Source organism: Pecten maximus, chromosome 2 (genome assembly GCF_902652985.1).
Source record: "Pecten maximus chromosome 2, xPecMax1.1, whole genome shotgun sequence".
NCBI classification, from domain to species: Eukaryota; Metazoa; Mollusca; class Bivalvia; order Pectinida; family Pectinidae; genus Pecten; species Pecten maximus.
Genome location: NC_047016.1, coordinates 23590997 through 23603739, shown reverse-complemented (window position 1 = coordinate 23603739; position 12743 = coordinate 23590997). Strand labels below are relative to the sequence as shown.

The window sequence follows — 12743 nt, the reverse complement described above, 5'->3', positions numbered from 1 at the left end:
GCACCTATTTCTGAATAACAAACTTGTCTCAACAAACAAACAAATCCCTGTTTACTTTCAGACACCTTGGAAATTATCAAATTGCGCCCACAGTAAACAAGAATGCACATTCCGTGGAATCTTTCTCCGCCGATCTCCCATTAATGTATCAGATGAGTCTAGTGAGATTAATTGTTTAAGATATTTATTTCAACATTCGTTCGTCATATTCCCAGCAATTTCAAAAATGATTCAGAAGATATCGCCCGCCACTTTAAATCAACGATCTCCTAAAAGATCATTAATTAACCTCGAAGGAGATACTTTAAGTAGATACGTCATTTCCTGTACCTTCTGTTACGACTCAAATAATCAAATTTCCTTAAATATCATAACCTAGGTTAACTAACCAGTAAAGAGATATAACATTTGATCGTGACATCTGACCTGATGTCCTTGGCACGTTGGGAGTTGAATTTTACAATGCATATTGGTATCCCCTCGCGACGAGTCGGCAACGGGACAAAGGGATAAAGTCATACACGTATGTAAGCATGTGAAACCTAATGACGGTATCGTTCTATCGACTCCATTAATGTTTCAACCACCTGGGGTCAAAATTGAGATCACTGTTACTGTAAATATTGTCCTAAAACCTCAGGCGTGTATATCTGGTCAGTACTGATTGAAAAAAAAAATCTTAAATATATACGCATGTTGTCCTTTTGTCGTGTGACAATGATTTAAAGAAGAGAAAATGGATCCAAAGCGGTCGAGTTTGCGGATGATGCATTATCGACTGTGGAGCGGAAGTAGACTATTTGACAGAGCATTTTGACAACGAGCAACCTGATTAGTCGACAGCTAACTATATTTGTCGACCAATCAGACTGTCCGTTATAAAACAGCGATAGATAGCCTACTTCCGTTCCACAGTCGACCGCTTCAAAAATATAGCATTCTCTGAAATTAATTATTTTCACTACTGAAATTCAAAGTGAATCGAAGCTCAACACGGACGAATTTACATTGCGATTATGTGATAAAACTTTCGATATTACTGTAAAAGGAATAATGTACACATTTACATGACTTTTTAATACATCTTTGTGTAAGATATCCCTTGAAAAAGGTGCTGCCAGACAGACGGGACAAATCAAAAATGTATGAACATCCCTTTTACATGACAAATCAGTTCACATCGCCACTTTATCTGTCATACTGTCTGTTATACATGACAAATCAGTTCACATCGACACTTTATCTGTCATACTGTCTGTTATATATGACAAATCAGTTCACATCGACACTTTATCTGTCATACTGTCTGTTATATATGACAAATCAGTTCACATCGCCACTTTATCTGTCATACTGTCTGTTATACATGACAAATCAGTTCACATCGACACTTTATCTGTCATACTGTCTGTTATATATGACAAATCAGTTCACATCGACACTTTATCTGTCATACTGTCTGTTATACATGACAAATCAGTTCACATCGACACTTTATCTGTCATACTGTCTGTTATACATGACAAATCAGTTCACATCGACACTTTATCTGTCATACTGTCTGTTATACATGACAAATCAGTTCACATCGCCACTTTATCTGTCATACTGTCTGTTATACATGACAAATCAGTTCACATCGCCACTTTATCTGTCATACTGTCTGTTATACATGACAAATCAGTTCACATCGCCACTTTATCTCACTATTATACTGTCTGTTATATATGACAAATCAGTTCACATCGACACTTTATCTGTCATACTGTCTGTTATACATGACAAATCAGTTCACATCGCCACTTTATCTGTCATACTGTCTGTTATACATGACAAATCAGTTCACATCGCCACTTTATCTGTCATACTGTCTGTTATATATGACAAATCAGTTCACATCGACACTTTATCTGTCATACTGTCTGTTATATATGACAAATCAGTTCACATCGCCACTTTATCTGTCATACTGTCTGTTATACATGACAAATCAGTTCACATCGCCACTTTATCTCTGTCATACTGTCTGTTATATATGACAAATCAGTTCACATCGACACTTTATCTGTCATACTGTCTGTTATATATGACAAATCAGTTCACATCGCCACTTTATCTCTGTCATACTGTCTGTTATATATGACAAATCAGTTCACATCGACACTTTATCTGTCATACTGTCTGTTATATATGACAAATCAGTTCACATCGACACTTTATCTGTCATACTGTCTGTTATATATGACAAATCAGTTCACATCGCCACTTTATCTGTCATACTGTCTGTCTGTAGGGGCCGCGGCGGCCGAGTGGTTAAGGTGTACCGACACTTTATCACTAGCCCTCCACCACTGGGTTGCGAGTTCGAAACCTACGTGGGGCAGTTGCCAGGTACTGACCGTAGGCCGGTGGTTTTTCTACGGGTACTCCGGCTTTCCTCCACCTCCAAAACCTGGCATGTCCTTAAATGACCCTGGCTGTTAATAGGACGTTAAAAACAAACAAACAAACAAACAAACTGTTATATATGAAAAATTATAATTCTCGCACAATAAATACCCACGCCATGGTGTCATGCAGAGTCGTATGTTTATCACCCGGTTCCGACCTGACATGGTGTCATGTCATGATGTTGCTTTGCCATCTGGTTCCGACTTTTGTTTATATTGATAACATTTGTAAAAAAGTTATATCAACTTATATTTAACCAGTTTTGTATGCCCGGATGAAACAGCACAATGGGTCTTTTTGTGGAGGAAACCGAAGTACCTGGAGAAAACCCACACGGTCGGGCAGGTAACCCCATTCCTTTTCACGTCCGATCGGGTAATGGAACCCCGGCCGCCTTGGCGAAAGGCGAGTGTTAGACCACTGTGCCACCCGACCACCCGTCATGTATTGTATCCCGGGGAGGCGGCGAAGATAACCAACAGCTAAAGGTCTTCGTGCCTACACTATCAGTTCTCAATAGCTTGAACATACAAATCAGCAATGGTATGTGAAGAACTTGAAAAAGCAATGACTGAAAATTGCTCACCAATTAAATGAAATATGAACCCTTAATATCATAATAGTCTAATGAGGCACACAAGGTGGGGCATCATCCACCTTGTTTTGACAGTTGAAAGGGGAAATGACAGATTTCTATGTCCCCTCAGGGTGTTGTTTGTGGTAAATTGTATCTCCTACATATAGTACGCTACACTCCTTCGTTCCGACTGACAGGGTATGAATTCGTCCTCATTTGCCGTAGTGCGGCAGCCCTAATTGGGAATCACATTCGAGTGGATGTATTATTGTAACTGTATAGTATACCACAGCTACTAGTATCATCTGGTATATTACCCAATATACAATCTAGTTTAGAAATTCGAAATGCTCAGCAAAAACTCAAGGAACCGTGGTTGTGATACAACCGTTAACGATATCTAGCTGAGAATTGTCCATTTCGACGGTATGTTTCAAGTTCGTAAATACTTTACTATAATTCGAGTTTCGTTATTTGAGTCTTGAAATTCAAATCTTATTTAACAACAATTTTGGCTTATTTGTGTCATCCTCCGATGCTCTGTTTCCGGTATGTCAAATATGGGGATTACCGAATAATATCATGAAAACATTAACAGCTTCCGAAATGTGTTGTCTTTTCCAAATTGTTCTGCTTTGACGAGACAGTAATAATGAACCCACAATTGTGATATAGAGACAAAATGCTACACACTGGGCGACACTTGTGACATTTAACCTTTTAACATATAACATCTCTTTCTTTCTCAACCAAGTTAATGGTGACATGTGGATGCTTGTGGAGATAGTATTAGTAGCTGTAGTCCTACCAGGAGAGTGATAAGAACGAATGATCAAGCTGTAGCTTCTGATCATACGTACTGGTACAAGTTCTGCTAATCTCACCCCAATGATTTCAGTATCATGAATGACACTTGCATGACATAGAACATGAACTTTCGCCTATGTTGTTAATGAACCCATAGGCCCATCACATCGGGCTAGCTTTTATTGAATTGGGTCCTTTGTCATGTGATATTGACTCAAGTGATCTGTGAATGAACATGTATAAAATGGTTGTAGATGGTGCAACTTTCACAATTAAACAACATTTCAACTGTTTTCATTCACCTTCCAGGTTTTTGACAATAAACATCATTTATCTCTCAGAAAGTATATTTTTCAGCAATATCACAACTTCATGACATCTCAGGCCCAAATTCATGTCATCACAGCACAGACACTTCTAGCCAATTATATAATTTGGTCTAACAGTTGCTCCCTCACATAGGCTTTGCCTAAAATTATATCAATGAAAAATTCAGTCACCTGCAATTCGAAACACACAACTGCAAAACATCCAATTATGAACAAGCATGACAGGAAGAGATGTGACACCATCAATTTTGACATACAAAAATTGTATTGAAGGAGGTACTCAAGGATGTTCTTTTTTAGTCCTACAACTCTCCGACTATATAGGGTCGTGTACCCAAGGCCGGGTTTCATTTGGCTAGTTTATATCGACGAGGTAGCAGTCTAAAGTGCTTTTGCGAAATAGACAAAATCGGTTAGGGTTGTGGCTTTAAATTGGTTGAGCATCCGCCTTATTCACCTGATCCCGCTCCATCAGACTTTCATCTATTTCCAAAACTGAAAACAGCTATTTCAGACACCCTAACCCTAACATACAGTGGATGACTTTCTGAACTGCCATGAAAAGGAATTCTATAAAAGTGGCATTGATGTCCTTAAACACCGCTGGCAAAATATAGATACTGAAGGGGATTATGTTGGAAAATAATACAATATGTCCGGCAAAATTAAAATCCTTCAATATGAGGCTCACAACTTATCAATCAACCCTAGTATCTCCGGGCTTAGAACTTGGCTCTTGTATCCATTTGCGAATACATACGCAAAGACAAGATTACAATACCTTTCCCCCAAATTGTGAAAATAGAAATGGACCGAGAGGAATATTGACAAAAGATGCTCAATTGTAATCAGTAAGTAATAAAAGAGCGATCACATTCTCTACCTAAATGCCGTTATCCGAGGGAGAAAGAAAGAAAATGTCATTAATATATCATCGGTATACAACTTCTGTTGTTTTGTTTTTGTTTTCGTTTTTATTTTTTTGTTGTTTTTTTTATCGAAATATGGAACACAAAATTCAAAGAATGAATTGGTAGGGAAAGTTATAGAAAATTATCATCATTTCAATTAAACTAAGCACAAAATTTGTAATTTGCATGCATAATGAATCCATTGAGGCACGTGCGCTGTATGCTAAAAGTGCACGCACACATGACCAAGTACAAGGCCGACATTGACCGAGTTCATTCAAATATTAACCAGACACCAAATAGTTCAACGTACAAAGAATCAATTTTCTGTTCCCATAATAAAAACTACACTTATACTTACTGGACTTTTCGCTGACTAAGTCATATTTCACATGACACCTGTCAATAGCGCACTCACAATCGATGCACGTTTCAAGTGCACGTGCGCCGAACGTTCGGTATCTGTATCCAATTGACGCTCTGACGTCCATGTTTATTTACAAATACGCACATACATATATAGGTTTCCTATCTACTTGTAATTAGACACTATAAACGTAGATAATTCTAGTGCAGATATATTAAGACAATTCCTTTTCGAAAACTGTAAACGCGAGAAAAAAACGTGGCGTGAAATGTGTTGTAGTAAAGCTATGATAAAACTGCACCGACTCGCTCTACACTGGTGTCGAGTTTCACGCACTACTACCACATTAACGCATTCTTAACCACAGAGAAACGGATTTAAACCAACTTGATCCTTTTTTTCTAATCGTGTCAAACCCGCTATCATACACATAACGATAACAAACTGACGAGCCCGGATCCCCCTCCTCCAATCTGATATACCAACTATACTTACCCTTTGGCACCCACTTAATCCCCTCCCTCCTCATTTTGTTTTATCACAAAACCCATGAAATCTCAATATTTTATACCTCCTTGGTACTTTTTTAATTTCTAATTACAAATGTAGCATCAGTATATTTAGTACGTAATGTATATTATCTACATAAAGCTGTTCTACGCAAACGCCATACGCAAACTATGAATATTAATAATGAAAAAAAAACCACATATGCCATTATATATATATTATATGTATAAGGTCCTTTGACCTTTGACGTTTGACCCTCGCTCCCCGTCTGGCGCCCCTCACCTTGACCTCACCCGGTCATGGCAGCAGACAGACGGAGAGAGGATGCTGAACATCGCTTGACATCGTTAGTGTGTTCTTTGCGTGGTGACCGAACGCATGGTATCGGAGCGGAGCAGCATGTATCCAGCTTACAACAGCACGGTAAGTACACAAAGCAATTCAGTAATGTGACTGACGGAGGCAACCATTGACCGATATCATGTTAAGCATAGTAGACAAGGCATGAATGAATGGACTCGCGAGCCAAATGATACAGACGGTTGATAGTAGTAGTAGTTGTAGTAGTAGTAGTGGTGGTAATAGTAGTAGTAGTAGTAAGTAGTAGTAAGTAGTAGTAGTAGTGTTTGAGTTGGCGCTATCTATCAACTATGTGTTAAAGCGACTAATGGAAAAGCTGCAGACAATAACATGGGTCATGTATTTCAATGGCCGGCACGTTTTCACACTCGCTAACCACAGTAAGTGTGACTGATTAAATAATCAAAAACGTGCCTTATACAACTGGCGTGCGTAAATATGTAGATGGATTAATTCTTTATATAATGAAGTTGTTTCAATTCAGTTTTATTCCGTAGGTTTGCCAACTTATTGTGAGATGGAATATGTTGTATGTGTAAGGGGTCTCTGTCATCTGCGATTCGTAACGATTTTTGTTTTGATTTGAATAGTAAGATTATATTCTCTCACTTTCAGTTACACGCCTCTGAGAAGTTATTACCATATTGTTTTGGCTGTAATGTGTCTGCGTTTTTACAGATACGAATCAAACGAACAAACTTGCTAATTATTTAGACATGTTCCGTTTATGAGTGACTTGAATACTAAAGGGACAGCATTATGACTGTTTTGATGGGCTAGGTCGTATTACTTGGCCCTTTCAGCGGCTTTTATGGCACATGTTATCTGAAGCGATGTGACTGCATTTGATTTATTCGTTTGAGAATGAATAAGTGACTACTACAAAGTAGGAGAATACATGTTACAGTAGGATAGTGTTGGCCCCGGCCGTTAGTCATTCTCTTATCATGTGTTACAGAGAAAAACAGAATTTTATGTTCCAAACCAAATGTACAAGAAAAATCACTTAATAATAAATGCTAGCTGATGAAATATTTTAGCAAGCCCAAGTGTTATTTCGTTTATGTGTGTTTTAAGCAGAACCCAATGTCCTTTAACTGTTGGTGACGACGGTAGTGGGAGCCACAGGGGTTATTTAGTAATCCCGTGACACTCCACTCGCCCGCGTGACCCTGTTACATTTGTAAACACAAACACGTTTTATTTCCTTGTAAAGTCCTTAAGTTATTTTGTCAGCGTGTGGTAATTTAAATCTTAATATATATTTTCGCTATTTACATTTTTCTCCATGATATTTGGTGGTTGTTTATGAAGTACAGAAACTGTATTTTGTAAACGCAGAGGGAACTGATACAGCCAGATGTATTACATAGACATGTTATTATCCTAATAAACGTACCTAAATAATGAATTGCAAGGAAGAAAATTCGAAAATAAAGAATTTAAACGAATATAGAGAATACAGGCTGAACTACCTAGCACATTTTACACATAGAAAACTTACTTTTCAATGAAAGCATGTATATTTTTACATGTAAAACAATATTGCTTGAAGAAATCAAATTTTGTTGCTTTATTTAATTTAAAGTTAGATTAATTTACAAAATGTGACCATCTTAAAGGTAGCGAACAACATTCTGACCACAAAAAAAGTGTTAACAAGCTTTGCCGCGAAAATCATACGTAAGGGAACTGCATTGGTGTCTAAGCTGAACGTGAAAACTATTCAACTTAGAAGAGTCAAAGCGAGTCTGAGTGGAGGAATCCTGTAGTTAATATTGTTTCTTAACGCACAACGGTTATTATCACCAATAACAGTTGGCAGTAGAAAGTTCAAGAAGTCTGGAGTTAATTTGTTATAACAGGTTGTGTTTTCTGCCATTATTTTCTTCTAAGCCTGTTTAATAATATAGACCTCGATACAGGCATATGATGGCAGGCCCGTAGTAATACGGACCTTGTCTTTGCGCCTTCTTCAACTATCAAGATTTTAATCTAGCACACCCATCCCATAGTTAGCAAGCATGCTCTAAGGAGAGCGACTAATTAATTGTTTTAGTTTCTGTAAAGCATTCTTATTCCATACCCTAAACCCCAACCCCATCCCCCTTGAATTAAAAGTTACTTTCTATAGGGTATGATGCTGATCATTGAAGTTATAATAACTTTCCCATCTGCTTCTTAATCTTCATCAATTTTCACATGACTATTGATAAATAACACACAAGTTTCTTATAAGGATAAAATACTCAACCAAGGTTTAGCCCACGCATTTAACATATATAAATCTCTATTCAAATTAAATTTCCATGCAAGACTATGATGACTTCAAAAATGAGGTATCGTGTTGTCTGCAAATATCAGCAGTTGGTCACACCTGCTATTTTCCAACACAGTATGTGGGCGTTATTCAACTACTAAAGTATCATGCGTTTTGATTGGCTGATACGGTGAACTTTGACAGGGACTACTTTTCAATCAAGTGATTTATGGCGTTTCGATTGGTTGACACGGGAAGGCCGCTTCGCGCAGTCGTGGGCACGGTAACACGCAGAAAATAGTTCGCATTTGTTTTTTCTGGTCTCTGATTTTTTCTTATATATATTTCGACCAATTAAATGTTTCGAAGATAATCAACTTGTTTATTACCTGTTATGATTTTGTAATATATTATAATTTGACTCATTTCTGAAATTGACAGTCTTGTAAATTAATTAGCGGCATTTCACTACAGGTCATATCCCTTTTTGTAGTAGAAACAGATCACACAAACCCGTGGTTGTTGTATGTGACATTTCTTTTACCGTCGTTAGTTGCTTTTCAAAAGTTACAAAAGTCATTCGCTAAAGCTTTTGTAAGTTTTGAAAAAATAATTAACTCGAGTGGAAGAAATACTATATTCGACAACCATTCATTATGTAACTCTAGATCTATGTTCATGGTAAAGATAATGTATTGTATCAAATTATTAACTCGACCACTGTGTTACAAATGTGTTATTATTATCGTGTTTGGCAACTGAATTATAATTATACATGTAATATATATGACAACAGAATTTTGATTATATATGTTATACATATGCCAACTTTGTCATTTATATATTGTATTATATATATATATATTCCTATGCCAACTTTGTCTTTGATATACTTTACTATAATTATATACATAATATCTATGTCAATACTGTATGATAAGTATATATATAAAAAAAATTATGCCAACGTTGTCATTTACATACAGTGTTATAATCATACATTTCAAATCTGTGTATTTATATAGGATTTTATGAAATGCGTCTTAGCAATTTTTGTTTTTACCAGCCTTGACTCAGATTCAGTTTTTTAAAACCTCTTATGAAATGAAAACGAATTTGAAATACTTTTATCACATATCCTAACTCAGAAAAACCTACGTTTTGACATATTTTAAAGTCATAGTGTGAAGGGCTTAATCAAACTGAGACAGCCATTTTGTTGCGCCATTCACAATTCATGACGTCACAATCGATTTCTGACTGGCGCGGCCAATGAAAAACGCCTCAGGGTACATTACTACCGGAACACTTGGAAGTTTTACCGTTCTTAGTACATAAAGATCTAGCTATATAGTTTCACGGTCGGGGATGTCAATTTTCAAATTGTCATAGTTGGAGTGCCGCGTTTTCAATGTTGATACTGTCATTGTTGGAGAATCACAGTGAGATATGTCACAGTTAAAGAGTCACATTTAGAGATGTCACAGGTCACAGTTGGAGTTCTCAATGTTGAAGTTGTCATTATTTGAGAGTCGTAGTTGTATCACACCTTTAGTTATCACAGTTGAAGATGGCATAATTGGAGATCTCACGATTTGAGTTAACCACAGTTGAAGTTGTCATAGGTGAATATGTCATAGAGAGTCAAAGTCGGAGTTGGCACAGTATGAATTGTCACAGATGGAGATGTCAAAGCTTCAGTTGTCACAGATGGAGTTGTCACATTTAGAAATATCTCAGTTGGAGTTGTCACAGTAAGAAATGTCACAGATGGAGTTGTGACAGTTAGAAATGTCACAGTTAGAAATATCACAGTTAGAAATGTCACAGTTAGAAATGTCACAGTTAGAAATGTCACAGTTGGAGTTGTCACAGTTGGAAATGTCACAGAAATGTCACAGTTGGAGTTGTCACAGTTGGAAATGTCACAGAAATGTCACAGTTGGAGTTGTCACAGTTAGAAATGTCACAGATGGAGTTGTGACTGTTAGAAATGTCACAGATGGAGTTGTGACTGTTAGAAATGTCACAGATGGAGTTGTGACAGTTGGAAATGTCACAGTTGGAGTTGTGACAGTTAGAAATGTCACAGTTGGAGTTGTGACAGTTAGAAATGTCACAGTTAGAAATATCACAGTTAGAAATGTCACAGTTGGAAATGTCACAGTTAGAAATGTCACAGTTGGAAATGTCACAGTTAGAAATGTCACAGTTAGAAATGTCACAGTTAGAAATATCACAGTTAGAAATGTCACAGTTAGAAATGTCACAGTTGGAGTTGTCACAGTTAGAAATGTCACAGATGGAGTTGTGACAGTTAGAAATGTTACAGTTGGAAATGTCACAGTTAGAAATGTCACAGTTGGAAATGTCACAGTTGGAAATGTCACAGAAATGTCACAGTTGGAGTTGTCGCAGTTAGAAATGTCACAGTTGGAGTTGACACAGTTGTAAATGTCACAGTTGGAGTTGTCACAGTTGGAGTTGTCACAGAAATATCACAGTTGGAAATGTCACAGTTGCAGTTGTCACAGTTAGAAATGTCACAGTTGGAGTTATCACAGTTAGAAATGTCACAGATGGAGTTATCACAGTTAGAAAATGTCACAGATGGAGTTGTAGAGTACTTTTGTAGAGGGAGACGTCATAGCTAGTGACGTCATAGTTTGAGATATCATAGCTAGAAATGTAACAGTCGGAGCTGCCACAAGTGACTTGCTACTCCAATGTATGTTTTGTCCAGATAAACGCCATTCGTGTAGCGTTAGTCTTCGCTTAGACTGAGGAATTTAGAGGCGGCCGTCGTGCTTTGGTTTATAATTGTGCTTCCTCAGTTTTGACTATGTTACCCCATATAAAATGACTGATTGTGTATTCTCAATGCTTTCGCCAGAGGGGTTTTCTATTAGGAAAGGGTCCATGTATCTTTTTAACATTGCATTTCGAGATTTTTTTTTCTATTTCATTTCATTAATCAAACTTGGTTTGATCATCGTGTTCTGCCAGTACATTCGGGATCAGATATTCTCATCGAGAACCCGAATGTTAACATAGAAGCATGTAGCGGAATTGGATCGGGTCGATTGACCAGGTAGCTCAATTGGTAGAGCATCTAGTTCGGAGGTCTCGGGTTTGAACCCTGGTGTGGCTATGCGTTTCCCACTCCTCTTACAGATACATGAATGTATCATTCCATCGAGACACTGGAATTAGGATAGATACACAAAGAGTACATGTTCGTTGGTGAATGAATGTATCATTCCATTGAGACACTGGAGTTAGGATAGATGCACAAATGTATCATTCCATTAAGAAATAGAAACTTCCGTAGATATTTCGTTCAGGAATTCCCATTGTACATAATTTATGTAGGTGAAGAACAGAGGAAGGCGATGACTAATAACTCTTGACATATGTTTATATCAAAGATGAGTGTCACTGATAGGTAATGTTTGTAATAAGATGTGATACCGATACCAGGAGTTGTAGTGGAATCTCCCTAGACACCATTCGTTTACAAGGAACTAGTGATACCCGAGAGAGATGGAGATTTCTCTGATATCAGTCCGAGGGTCCGCTGGGCTATTTATACTTGACGAACACAGGTCAACACCATAAATAATCACAAATCTGTCGAGTAGTTGGAATGTCTGACCTAGATTACAGGTTTATGAGAAAATAAATCATTTTATAGGACATTTTTGCTAGAATTCGGCCATATGGTGCAAACACATTACTGAATATGATAAATCTTACACGCACTTGTCAGAAATGTAAAGGTGATGATATTAAATTTAGAAATGACCATTAGTGAAATGTATTAAGGTAGTTTTTGGTGGAATGAATATGATGTCCTACTTTGAAAGTTGCATTCAGTATTTGGGGAAAAAATTAGAATAATTGTCATTTCACTACAGTAGCAGTAGCCAATGTATACATAGTCGTCGATAATTGTTCTAGTCATAATCAGCCGTTTTACATATGGCTGCTCACATTGGTAATACATTGAGCCATCCCCTATTACTGGCCGTCACGAAATCGACTGTCGTGATAGAGTACAGACTCCGTACTCGTAAGGACCTCGTTAAAATGTTTTGTTTCTTGTAAATAGCTTTAGAGGGATATAAAGTACTTAAATTCTTGTTTTCCGGGATTCTGTGCATGATCAGAT

The 12743-nt window shown here is 37.3% G+C and overlaps 2 protein-coding genes across 2 annotated transcripts in view; one reads left to right on the top strand and one right to left on the bottom strand.

The window, feature by feature from the left end:
• Nucleotides 1-12743, bottom strand: part of LOC117321560 (ADAMTS-like protein 2) — a 153831-nt gene that overhangs the window by 98122 nt on the left and 42966 nt on the right. The gene's annotated exons all lie outside the window — the stretch shown is intronic.
• Nucleotides 6269-12743, top strand: part of LOC117321563 (histamine H2 receptor-like) — a 28716-nt gene continuing 22241 nt past the window's right edge. Inside the window, exon 1 of the mRNA XM_033876020.1 lies at nt 6269-6375. Within this exon, the coding sequence (XP_033731911.1) occupies nt 6331-6375 (45 nt within the window). The 5' untranslated portion in view covers nt 6269-6330. The remainder of the gene's footprint in view (nt 6376-12743) is intronic.